The sequence below is a fragment of the Primulina huaijiensis genome, chromosome 6, assembly GCF_012295235.1.
Source record: "Primulina huaijiensis isolate GDHJ02 chromosome 6, ASM1229523v2, whole genome shotgun sequence".
Classification (NCBI taxonomy): Eukaryota; Viridiplantae; Streptophyta; class Magnoliopsida; order Lamiales; family Gesneriaceae; genus Primulina; species Primulina huaijiensis.
The window spans coordinates 12,038,759-12,051,835 of NC_133311.1; the positions used below are offsets into that span (position 1 = coordinate 12,038,759).

General features: G+C 35.5%; 1 protein-coding gene across 2 annotated transcripts; it reads left to right on the forward strand.

Annotated features, from left to right (window-relative positions):
* Positions 1-852: 852 nt before the first annotated feature.
* LOC140979446 (sister chromatid cohesion protein SCC4) lies at positions 853-12,384 on the forward strand. Of its 2 annotated transcripts, none has more exons than XM_073444846.1 (13): positions 853-1,189; positions 1,901-2,052; positions 2,954-3,095; positions 3,440-3,556; positions 4,667-5,165; positions 5,300-5,338; positions 5,556-5,677; positions 6,338-6,484; positions 9,509-9,598; positions 9,684-9,808; positions 11,116-11,321; positions 11,803-11,927; positions 12,043-12,384. In XM_073444846.1, exons 1-13 carry the CDS (start codon positions 977-979, stop codon positions 12,229-12,231), a joined length of 2,166 nt encoding a protein of 721 aa, XP_073300947.1. In that variant the 5' UTR covers positions 853-976; the 3' UTR covers positions 12,232-12,384. The 2 variants fall into 2 exon arrangements, with proteins under 2 accessions (XP_073300947.1, XP_073300948.1); XM_073444847.1 differs by having other exon boundaries at positions 5,559-5,677.
* The last annotated feature ends 693 nt before the right edge of the window (positions 12,385-13,077 follow it).

The following is a 13,077-nucleotide window of genomic DNA, read 5'->3' on the forward strand; positions in this document are numbered from 1 at the left end:
TTTGCTCACTTTGTTTTTACTATATCACTCAATCGTCATTCGGTCGCCTTCAATCGCTTTTTAGCTTATTTCACAATATTTTTCATTTTATAATATCTTATCAATAAAAATATATTTTAATATATTAAGTACCATATAAAACATGAACTTGCTCACTATTTTTTACAATATAACTCAGTCGCCATTCGGTCGCGCTCATGTGAAAAAACAGGAACCAACAATTAAACAGAATATAACAAAACTCCGAAAAACAAAGCTTCACGTATTCACAACAAAAGCAAACGACTTTGTATACTACGATCGTACTAAAAAAACATCAATGATCAAAAAATTACAAAGAGAAAAAAAACTAGTTAATCAGATTTTTTTCCCCCACATAAATCAGGACCAATAATTAAGAAATTGTTACATATAAAAACATCTAAACTTTTTATTGAAAAAAAGAAGAAAAACACCGGTGATATAATCGCATGGTAAATTCAGCTTTTAGTAAAAAAGAAACATTCGGAAACACAAACTTTCGTCAATCGATGATCAGACAATTTGGATGAATGATCAACGCGTCACCGAGGTATGGATACATACAATTACCAAATCCAACACGGAGTCGGGAGAATCAAAGAAAGGAAAGTTGATGGTAAATCGAGAGATAGTGGAATTTGGATAACAACGCTCACAAGTAAAAGAGACTTGCATATAAGAAAAAAGAAAACATTAGTTTAGGTTTAAAAGAAAAAAAAGGATTTGAAAATATTAAAAAAAGTAGTGTAGAATAGACATTTTCAAAAATGGGTGTTAGTTTTTTAAATATGATGTTGTTGATAGGTATTAGCCTAAATTTCTCCTGAAATTCACTCAAACATGCTTTGACACTGAAAATCTTCAAATTTCACAGTTTCCAATGGCCAGAAATCCCCCCATTTACATCTCTACTACCTCTACAGCTACTGTAAAAGCAGCTGCATAATTGCCGGCAATGGAAGCGGTGGCGGAAGGGCTTTGGAGTCTGGCGGAGCAGCACGAGCAGAGGAAGGAGATAGGGAAGGCGGTGAAATGCCTCGAGGCCATTTGTCAGAGCCCCGTTTCTTTTCTCCCAATTATCGAAATCAAGACCCGCCTTCGAATCGCTGCTCTACTTCTCAAGCACTCTCATAATGTCAACCACGCCAAAGCTCATCTTGAACGCTCGGTATACCTTTCATTTTCTGTTGCCTGTGCTTTTTTGTTCTTTTGTTTTTTTTATTCAGTCTTTAGTTTTACCACTTTAACTTTCATTTACTATGTTCTTCGATCATGGGGTCGAGAGATTATGATTTGATTGTTTTTGTTGAGAGCAACACTGAATAAATGGGGATATACTTCTAGTAATATGTAAACAGTATTATCGTTATTTTTATACATGCAATCTTAAGACTTAAAACTAGTGGCTTCTGGTGGGTGTTCGTGGCTAATGTACACATGTCTGTTTTCACTTTGCCAAACCAAGTAGAAAAAAGGGCAACATGACTCTCCAATGGATGCAAAATTTGTTTAAGCATTTGAAGTAATACATTAGGCTCACACTGTGCCACGTCCAAGACATAGAAATTTAGAAAATAACTGGGATCAGACATAGTTGCTTTGCCATTATGCAACATTACCTGTTTTTCTCTGTGCACCGTTTGCATCCACACTGTTGTTATAAAACCCTGCATGTGTACAGGGGTGTATTCTTTCTAGAGATTTAAAGCTCCCAGCACCAACTTTTGTAGATTTGTTTCCTTCATCACACCATGTCACATTATTTTTGAATTTGTGCTAAAGAAAACATGATATCTCAGGTCTAAGGTTCTTGTATATAAAATTCAATTGCTTGGCAAAAGTGTTCTTTCATTTTCTGATGGACTGTTAACTGGCGCAGCAACTTCTCCTGAACTCTATTCCTTCTTGCTTTGAGCTCAAGTGCAGAACATATAGTTTGTTGAGTCAGTGCTACCATCTTGTGGGAGCGATTCCTTCACAAAAACAGATGCTGAAGAAGGGTTTAGAACTTTCTGCAAGTTCTGGAGATGGGTATGCACTATATATGGAATTATGGCACTCTTTTTCTGTTTTCAGTTTCTGCTTGTTGGTCCTATAATAGGTACCTCTAGGTTTCTTCCAAGAGCAGGTGGGGGACCCTCTTATTGAATTCAAACTATAGAGAAATAATCTTAAACAATAGCATTGACAGCCTACTGAACATGTTGATCTTGGAAATGCACATCCTGGCCAAGTAAAAATGTGTCTCGGTTAATTCACAATAACCCACTGTAGTACTATGTTTTTTTTGTTGTTTCTTTGTCCATGGAAAGCAGTTGAACATTGCCTCTTTTTATTGTGAATGACAAGGTCACAAGGCTGCTATTTTTAAGTCTTTATGTTTCCCTTAAAATCACCCAAATTGCTGAACATTTAGCTTCAGTGGTTTAATGTTTTGTTATATTTGCCTTGCCTGGAGTTTCAGAAAGCAGTTGTGTCTCATTCTCACTTATAATAATAATAGTACCAGCAACACCACCACTGAAGTCTTTATATTTTCTGGAAATGAATGAAGAATCATTTAGGTAGTATTCAGTAGATGTTGTCATCATATTTTTTAGTCTATTCTGCTCTCGGTTCTTGAGCTCTTTAGTTGACAATGCGGTTGTTCTAGATATAACAGTAACGCTATTGCTTTCATGAATATCTGAAGGCTAAAAATCATCCTTTGGGAATCATTCTGTGATGTTTCTGTTTTATCTGATATTGGATTTCTTCTAAGAATATTTATCCATAACGCTGTTAGAGTGCTGCTTGTGTGAAGAAGGATTAAAACTTTGAGTATGATATCTTCTTATGCTATTGCAAGTATGATTTTAACTGAAAGGTATGCCAAATCTTATGCTATACCATAATTTTGTGCTCTAAACCTGCGATGGATTGCTCATTGAAGGTTTGTCGGAAGATTATGGTCTTGCAACTTCATTTCTCAGCTTGCAAATGCCTTGGTAATTGAAGGGGACTATAATGGGTCGATTTCAGCTCTGCAACAGGGACTTGCTTCTGCAACAGAGATGTGTTATCCGGAATTGCAGGTTCTTCATATTCAAAATTGAGCTTAATCGATAAATATATTGATGGTAAAAGCATTGCAGTTTGGATTAACAAAGAACTGTTTTATGGAAGTTTAAATCACTCGTTCTGTCAAGTGATCTCGATACAATTGTGGTGGTTTTTATTTACTTGATTGTTTTGGCAAGCCTATTAGACTATTCATGTACCATTCATCTCTAAGTGTTAATGTATTTTGAGTTAATTTAGGCAATGGTCATTTCATTATCTAATTTTTGTCCAATAGAGTTCTTATGCTTTATATATGATCAGTTTTTTGACTGTGCAGATATGCATCTAATTCTGTTTTTTGCTGTTTGTGGATCAGATGTTCTTTTCTACTTCGTTATTGCACGTGCATGTGATGCAGTGGGACAACACAAGTCTGGTAGCAGAATCTATTGCTAGATGCAATGTGGTATGGGAATCCATAGAGCCAGATAAGGTAAGAAAGTCCACAACATTTTTATTTTTGTTTTAACTTCCTTCTCTGACTCACCACTGTTTCTAACCGGCGTATACCATTTTGACTTAAAAACTGTTTCTGAATCATGTGATTGATATATTTGATTTCTTGGAAAACTGTCCTGTCCTAGTTTTCTGTTGTATTGGTTGTTGAATCTTCTAATTTGTTGGGGTATTCACTGTTTTTACAACAGTCCACGTTGAACACAACACAAGTATTCACCATCAGTCTTGACTTTTTAGGCTATTCTTCGGCCAAGAAAGACTTTAGGTCTGCGGCATACTTTTCTGAAATTATACTTTCTTAATCTGTAATTTAATGCCCTGTTTCCTATTTGGGTTGATTGCAGATAATACTCCCTTTTCCAAAGTGGTATTTGACAAAATCCCTAACTATCATGTTTTTTGGGAAAACAAAAGTATAAAGATACAAAAGACACATACTCATTGTTATAAAAGGCGAGCGTCTGGTTGCGCCTAGACGACAGGCTAGCTAGAGTTCTTTTGTTTATCATCCCTCACACCTATGTAGGGGCAGAGCTACTTTTGGTGCTAGACGGGATAAACCTAGCCCCTTGGCTTAGTGTATTTAGTGGATATGGCTTTTAAGAAATCCAGTCCTTGGGCTTAGTCTATATATATATGGTTATGTGTCTATAATGTCTAGTTCATGGGCCTAATATGTATACACATGTTCATGTGTTTAACTTTTAATTTATTTATAGCTTAATCTATTCCATGTACTTTGTGTGTTTGTGTGTGTGTTTGGCTAATTGAAACAATTTTTTTCATATTTTCTCCAGACATCTAGGTATATCTTCATCCCCTTGAATGGATTGACTGATTGACTATAGACAAAGAATGAAGCATAACATCTAATGGCAATACAGTCTAATTATATGACTTGATAGAGATTTTATGCTACATATGTGTCCATTAACTTTATTTGCAAGTCTATATAGATTAGAAAATAAACTAATTATAAATATTATATTTTCCTTCTTAGAAGATCTTGCGCTACACTACCTGCTGAAATTGAGAATTTTTTTTCTTTTTTGTATGTTCTGTTCCACATGTTCAAATGAGACAGCAAAGTCAGTGCCTTGGCTTACTGTTCTATCATGAGCTTCTGCACTTGTTTTACCTCCTCCGGATATGTGACTACAAGAATGCTGCTCAACGCATTGATAAATTGGACGCCGTTATGAAGTCTGATTTACAGAGAATGCAGCATGTCCAAGAACTAACCATCGAGCTTGATTCATTAAATAATAGCCTCCATTCTAATTTGGATCACAGAGACAGATCTGCTCTTGCTAAAAAAAAAGCTAAGCTTGAAGAACAGATTGGCAGTTATAGTGGAATGAGTTCATTTGGGAAAACAACTTTGGAACCTGCGTACTTTGGAAATGCGAAGAGAGCATGGGCTGATAAGCTTGAGTTGGCCTTGCCTCCGATTGATGGTGAGTGGCTACCAAAAAGTGTGGTCTATGCATTGGTAGATCTTATGGCTGTGGTCTTTAGCCGCCCAAAAGGACTATTTAAGGAGTGTGGAAAGAGGATTCAATCTGGAATGCAAATTATCCAAGGTTGGTTTTGGAAAGTAAAACGCAGTTTTAGTATCATTCTTTGTACCGCATTAAGAAAACTCTTTTCCAAGACTAAAGCATAACAGAATCGCATCGGACACTCATTTTTAACGACCCATTTGTCTTACTTTCAGAGGAACTGGTTCAACTGGGCATTACCGATGGTGTCAAAGGTGAGGTTTGTGTTTGCATTATACATCTGAAATAATAGAATGAAGTATGTTTTAGAGGCATGGTTTTTAGATTCAGTCAAGAGCACTAGGCTCCAAATGAACAGAGAATTCTCATCTCTTCTAATGGTGATTAGTTTATGAACATTATCTGTTATATGGTGATTAGCAAATATATCTTGGAAGTCTCACGCATCTTTTCAAAATTGCTGGATGTCAGAAGTGGAATTGCAACATTCAGCAATTTGGATTGCTGGTGTCTACTTGATGTTGCTTATGCAGCTCCTTGAAAACAAAGTAGCAATTGATCTTACACGAAGTGAATTTGTTGAAGCTCAAGAGGTTCGTTATTACCTTCATCTTTGCTATATATTATACTTGCAAGGCGTCTTCACCTTTTTTATACACTTGAAATGGATATCATTTAGCTATTTCTTGTTCGAGTGTTGTGCATTGCTAATGTTATATTTCAAACTGTGTGCCTTTTAAACTCTGCTTTTTGTTCAATTGCTTTTGGCTGAAAATAATTCTTGCTCAATGTCAAATTTTTACTCCTAGACTAGAAGGATGCTATGCAACAATCCGCATAGGAAAGCCTAAACGCAATATTTATGTTTGCAACCCTTATGGCCATCGTACTGATGATACCGCATTGTATATGGGTTAGAACAGGGGACACTTTTGAAGAGGGGAACTCCAATATTTTTTCTTATTTGGTTGGAATGTAAGAGGGAGGACAGGGAAAACAAGAGGTGTGGGGCAATCCACTTCTACAAATGAATGTAACATGGTGTAGTCATTTGACTATTATACTAAGCTCACTACTCATGAGCAATTCTTTACTTGTGTGTGTCAAAATCTGCATTATGCAAACTGATTGACCTGTTGGTGCTTTCTCTCCTCTCTTGATACTCGAACCTTTTTATTTATTTTTTTATTTCCTCTTTCCATTTACTTTTTTGGATGTGATGTGATAATGACACTAATTTCACCACTTTCCAGGCTTTGGTACAGATGCAAAATTGGTTTGTACGCTTCCCAACAATCTTGCAGGATTGTGAGAGTACAATTGAGACACTAAGGGGGCACTATGCTCATTCAGTTGGCTGTTACAGCGAAGCCAGTTTTCATTTTCTTGAAGCTTCCAAAGTAAAGTCAATATTCTGTATCTGCTTGCTCACTTAGCAGAATTACATTAATAAGTCCTGTTGAGTATTTCTATTCAGTAATCTTTACCTTTAGCTGTGTCGAGAAAAAAATTAGTTCATCAAATGATACGAGTGTCAGATTATCTCCGCATACCATACATGTAGAATATCAATGGACTTGCAAATATCTAGTATCTAAAACCCACAACTAACAATACAAGAAAAAAAATTGTTAATTAAAAATAAATAAAAAATTATGTTGTGACACAACAAAAATATTCTCTGATCTCCCTTTTAAGTTGGAGCATATAGATTTGTCATACCTCACTTGGAATGAAAAATGAGAACAATCCTGCTCCTAAATCCTTTGTGAAGATATAGATAATCTGTAAGGGAGTGCTTGTTATTTTGTCATTACATCAGTGAACAAAAGGACAATCAACCTGTATATGTTGGTTCCTCTCATGAAGTACATGATTATAGAAATAATGGTAGCTGCCACATTGTAATTTGTATGGGCATAGGAGTTGAACATTATAGATCCATTTCAGTCAATAAGTCTTCAATCACACTAATTTATATGCTGCATGCGCCGAGTTCTACGCTTTTGCGCCAAACCATGAAGTCTTGAACACAGTTTGATTTTACCACTCCAAATCACCAAATTTTTACCAATATAAGAATTGAGTAGATGTAGATTTTTTTAATCAACTTTATTACCAGCGTAAGTTGTGTCTAACAGGTTTTAACATCAAAATGCCCGTTGTTCCCATACAATAAATCCTGTTCTAAGAGTTTTTTTTTTTTTAATAAAAGCAAGTATTCTTAAGGTAGGTCTTCATTGTTCAACCTTAGGCTTCTGCATATATTGACTTACAACTTCGGTAAATGCTAAATGGACAGATATACAATTTTTCCATTAAGTCAATGATACTGTAATGTGTCCTCAAATGTCTCTCAATCTTTAGCCCAGAAATCATAGTCAAAATCAATAAAGTGCTCTCAAGTTTGTGCACAAGTAACTCAGTTTCTTGTAAAAGGTCGAGTGTATATTTCCTTTGAGATGTATCAGCTAGTGATTTTCTACAGGCTATCTCTATCCCAAGAGATAGAAAGTATTGTTTAAGATACTTTTTGACGACTTCTAGTGATATTGTGGACAAATATAGACAAGGAAAGGAGAATAGACTGAGATTTGCATAAAGATGCTCATTAGAAACAAAATTCGATGAAGGCCTTTATGAATGGCAATAGGCACATCTAAATCAGAAACAGGCTGGTGATGGTTAGGATCAGATTTTACGGACTTCGTGTTGATCACGAGAGACCCTGTGTTTTCATTCTTTTGGAAATACACTTACAATGGTGTGGGCATCGAGATATAGGTAGACAATCATTGGAGGAAGGATCTATAGGTTGAGGACGTGGAACAAAGAGACCTGATTCATCTATCCTAGTGGAATGAAAATAGGAGAAGATTACAAAAAATAATGCATCAGAAAAGAAATAGCAATGGTCATTTTTGGAATGAGAATATCCAACAAATACACACTTGATATCAACTCATCGAGATCATTCATACCCAATGACTGGGATTTACTGGAAAAACTCGCCGATCAAGTCCCCGAAGAAAAGATGATATTCGATTTATCAAGTGATATCCACACAAAACATCATTGGCAAAGAGGTATTAACCTCCATAATCCATATAGAGATGATATTCTATTTATCGTGCTGACATTCACACAAAACAGCATAGACAAAAAGGTATTAAGTTATTAAACCCCAGGTGAATCATAAAGGTCCGAACTACATCTAGAAGATGCCGATGCTTTTTCTCAGCCATACCATTTTATTGAGATGTACAAACTTGGTTTATCAACTCGACCAAGATCAGAAACACGATGATGTTTTCCTGATTGACATGTCTCAATCAGGACTCAACTAAACATTCAAAATAAAAATTTACTTTAGTGTTAGCAGTGATGGAATACCAAGGAATGATGCCATTGTAATAGGGAAGTGATGACAATACCAAAGTGAGGCAGCAGATAGGAGCCTTGTCATCTAACTATTTAAGTAGAAAAGCCGCCTTGAAAATCTTGTCTTAATCAAACATTAGGAACCAAAAAGCCAATTATGTATATTAGGGACCAAAAAGCCAATTGAAACAACAAAGAAAAATAACTAAAATTACTTCAACATTTCAAGTCATGAACAGTGACAGATTGTAGTATTCATGTGAACAGTACCATTTTTTTAAAAATGTCGGGAAGAAAGGATAGGGACAAGTCTAAATCTAAGTTTTCTACTCTGGTACCATGTCGAAAAAGAAATGAGTACATATTGAATAATAATAGCATTAGGTTATCTCCTATATAGAGAAAAGTTACACCAGATAATTAAAATATAATGGACTTACAAAATATCCACCATGTAAACTATACAACTAACAATGCCAGATAAATTTACGTTTTAATACAACACAAGTATTCTCTGACAAGCATTCTTCCTTTTTGTATTTTGTGTGCTACTTGGAAGTTTTCTTTTGAAACATCAGCTAGAAATTTCCCCTGAATCTCAAAATCAAAGTCTTTCAATCTACAATTATGGACAATTGTTCATCATGGATATTTAAAATATGATGGACTTAAAATTATCCATCATCTAAGGCATACAACTAATAATGCTGTATAAATTCATTCTTTAATACAACACATATATTTTCTGACAAGCGGTCTTCTTTTGTATATTTCATATGCTACTTAGCACTCTTCTTTTGAAACATCAATTAGAAAAACATACAGGATTTCTGATTTCCCCTGAATCTAAAAATCAAGGACTTTCAATCTACCATTTTGGACCATTGTTTCATTTTTAGTACGTAGGGACCAGTATGATAATGGGTTAGATATGTAATAGGTTGGTTGGTGTACTTGGGAGTTTTGTGGAGATTGGTGTGTGAGACTGCGGCTTGCACTAATTAATGAATTTTTACTTTTGTGAACCACTGCTTGGCATGTAGCTGACACGGAGTAAATCAATGCAAGCGATGTGCAACATCTATGCTGCAGTCTCATTTATCTGCCTTGGTGATGCTGAATCTTCTGCAAAGGTGGCACCTTCTCCTTCAAGTTCTAGAGTTTTAGTGTTCGTATGGCCTTGTTAAGATATTATTATTCAATCTAATTTACACACAGGCTGTTGATTTGATTGGACCCGTTATGGGAGTGATTGATTCTTTTGTTGGGATGCGAGAAAAAACCAGTACCCTTTATGCTTATGGATTTCTGCTGATGAGGCAACAGAATGTACAAGAAGCCAGGTAGTCATTAAATGACTCAATGCTTATTTTATTTTGTCAATTTGTATTAATTAGTATATGCTAATTTTTGTTTTCTATTTCGGCTGTATTGCATCATTTTACCGATCAAAGATGTTAAAAAATTTGCTTTATTTATTAGATTGTAAATATGCATTTCACCTCCATGTATTAAATTGTTTAGATGCAAGGTAGGCACAAGTCAATTTATATTGCATTCAATTTTCTTATTTGGACAGGAAATATATATTTTGGGTGACTGTGAGCTTTACTGATGTACTTACTGCTCTCATGCTACGGGGCATATAATCCAATGTTTAAGAATTTGGTTATATGGCATCTCCTTTGGGCTCATTTTAGAGTTGGCACTTAATTTTACAGTTTTCTTTTTCATATCTTCCCAGTATTTATACCGATGTATTGGAATGCTATCAATAAGATGCTTACCAAAAAATTTTCATTGAGACATTGGGCTGGTATTTCCTAGTGAAATTTGTCCAACGTGAGAAACTGTGTTTTTGCATTGTCAGTTGGAAAAGGGATTAGATTAGTTTTCCTTAACCCCATTTGGTCGGTTGTGACCTTGAGAACTACAACTGCAAAAAATCTATTGAAATTTTGATTCGGATAGAAAAGGATTTGATGCTACCTTGACCAAAGGAGTAAGGATTTGTTTGTACGACAACAATCGTTGGAAATGCAAAAATGGGAAGGCAGAGAAGTGATAGTTGGAAGTTATTTCTCTTGATCTGAGTAACCCATGATTTCTTTCTCATTTGAAATTATGGCAGTTGTTCGAATGGAGAGAATTAAAAATTGTCGGGAAGCCTGGCCAATGTAACTTGAAATTGATTTGTGTGCAGTCTGTGATAAATGGTATGTGTGTGAGGTGAGACTTATGAGCATGAGGCCAGAAAATGATTCTAATGTAACGGGATTGCACGAAATCTATTTTTTTTATGTCCGGTATTTTCAACAGGCCTTGGTAAAAAAACGGCTCCCATAGAAAGTACGTAATGGAAATGTGTATTAGTTATTCATATTAAATTATTTGTTCTTTGCTCTTTTTATATTTCATAAAGTTTCTATATCTGCAGGTGACCATGGAAGTTGCTTATATACAAGTCTAAGATTTTGTTTATTGAAAAGGAAAAAAAAATTCTTGAGCAAAGATGTCCCCTAGCAGATCTTATACTCGATTTCTTTATTAGCTGACACATTGGGAAGAGGCCCCATCAAAATTAATACGCAAATTGAGATCCCTCTAATCTCTCATTTATTTTCTTATGTAGTCTATAATTTTAATGCAGACTCCGGCTGGCCTCCGGTTTGCAGATGACTCATACTTTTATGGGAAATCTTCAACTTGTTTCACAATATTTGACTCTGCTTGGAAATTTGGCACTTTCCCTGCATGACACTGTACAAGCTAAAGAGATCTTAAGGTCTGCCCTGACATTGGCAAAGAAGCTCAATGACATTCCAACTCAAAATTGGGTTCTGTCAAATTTAACAGGTATATACAAGAGTTGGGGTCTTGGACTTTCGATCATCAAGACTGTTTTTTTCAGAGATATCTTCACCTTTTTGCTGTTGGTCCTTACTAAATTATGACTTCATGGCGTATCTAAAATTTTGACAGATAAATTGATTGATTTCTTGTTTGATGTGCATGTCCGTTTAATGGTAGAAAATTCTGATTATATACTCCATTATCACTGACGCGGTCCATATTTGCAGTTAAATGAGTGCAAAGCTGGTAATGCAGATAGTGTATTGCATCTTCATAATAGTATTGAACTTATGAATTAGGAGAAGTAAATAGTAGAGTCTAGCTCTTTTAAAACCATGGATTTTTACCTTTATTTGTACTGGTTACTTGAAAGATCTGTTGCTAGAACAATGAGGCTACAAGGCTCCCAATGTCTGCATTTTCTTTGCGATTTGACTGAGTTTGGAGTTGCCATTGTTTTTGGTGTGGATGTCAATATATGCAGCTTTGTACCAGCAGTCAGGGGAGAAACAAAGTGAAACGGAAAATCTGGAGTATCAAAGGAGAAAAGTAGAAGATTTGCAGCAAAGGCTTGCCAGTGCACGCTTATCCATTCATCATAACGAACTGGTAAAGTCAATGTGGTCTTGTGGCTATCTATCATTATGATTAATTGTTATCAGTTATGGAAAATTGCATTTAGTGATATTGGAACTCACCTCATATTCATTCGTACCCTTGGTAGATTAGCAAAGTAAAACTACAAGCTCCTCAATTGAATGAGTCAAATATCAAACGATATATTGTGGGCCCTTCCCAGAGTGTCGGTCTTGACATTCCTGAATCACTTGGTTTATCTACTCCCCTGCCAACACGTTCCTCAGCTAGGCTTATGGATGTGGACATTGCGAGGCTTGGGAAGAGAAAAATATAGCAGCTCACCTGTAAATTAACTTATTTAACATATTAAAGCATAAAAGTATTATCATCATTCTAGTGTGTAATACCCTGTTTTGGTGTTATAGAATCTTTTCTGTGTGTATGTATTACATTGTATATTTAGCTGATTAACACCATAGTTTCACAACTCGGGCTGTTTATTTGATGTAGTTTTATGCATAGTGTGCTTTCTATTTCAGAGAACTAATTATGAAAGGATCAGCTGGTCTGTTTACATGGAGCGTCTTCTTTCTTTCCATAAATTTCTGCACTTTAACCGTTTGGAGGATTGCTATTTTGGTTCAGTCCTGTATCCACGGCTGCTCAAATCATTTGTTGATGTCCAGTGTTCACAGTAATGGTAGTTATCATGGATTTGAAAGTTAAGCAAGAAGTTATTAGGTTCTATTAATTTCATTTCGGCATCAAATTCCTTTTTTCTTCCTCGCTTGAGCTACAAGTTGTCATGCTTTCACTTAATTTCACTTCACTTTAAAATGCTAATTTTTTCCGCTTTGCTTGAGGTAGACTTGTTAGCTATTGGAGATCGAACTCGTCCCTTCCCCACGTCTTCCTGATTTATTCATAATGCATCAGTAGGGTAGTTGAAGGTTCCATGGATTCATGGTAACTGGATGTGCTTCTTGCTATGAGCCTAGTGATATAGACATTTATGATGATGTGAAATTCATATGAAAAAGCAGAGTGCAAATTGTCCTATAACAAAGGTGGAAAGGAGAGCAATAAAGAAGAGAGATAAGCATATATTCGAAGAGAAAGTAAGCATATATAGTGGAAAAGAAAGACGAGTGGTTGTAGGTTTCAATCTGTTTTCCGTTTG

Excerpts from the sequence above, each read along its gene's own strand:
- LOC140979446 (XM_073444846.1), top strand. The coding sequence starts at position 977 with ATGGAAGCGGTGGCGGAAGGGCTTTGGAGTCTGGCGGAGCAGCACGAG. Across the intron at positions 1,190-1,900 it reads AAGCTCATCTTGAACGCTCG|CAACTTCTCCTGAACTCTAT; the intron begins GTATACCTTTCA and ends TAACTGGCGCAG. Across the intron at positions 5,339-5,555 it reads CATTACCGATGGTGTCAAAG|AAGTGGAATTGCAACATTCA; the intron begins GTGAGGTTTGTG and ends GCTGGATGTCAG.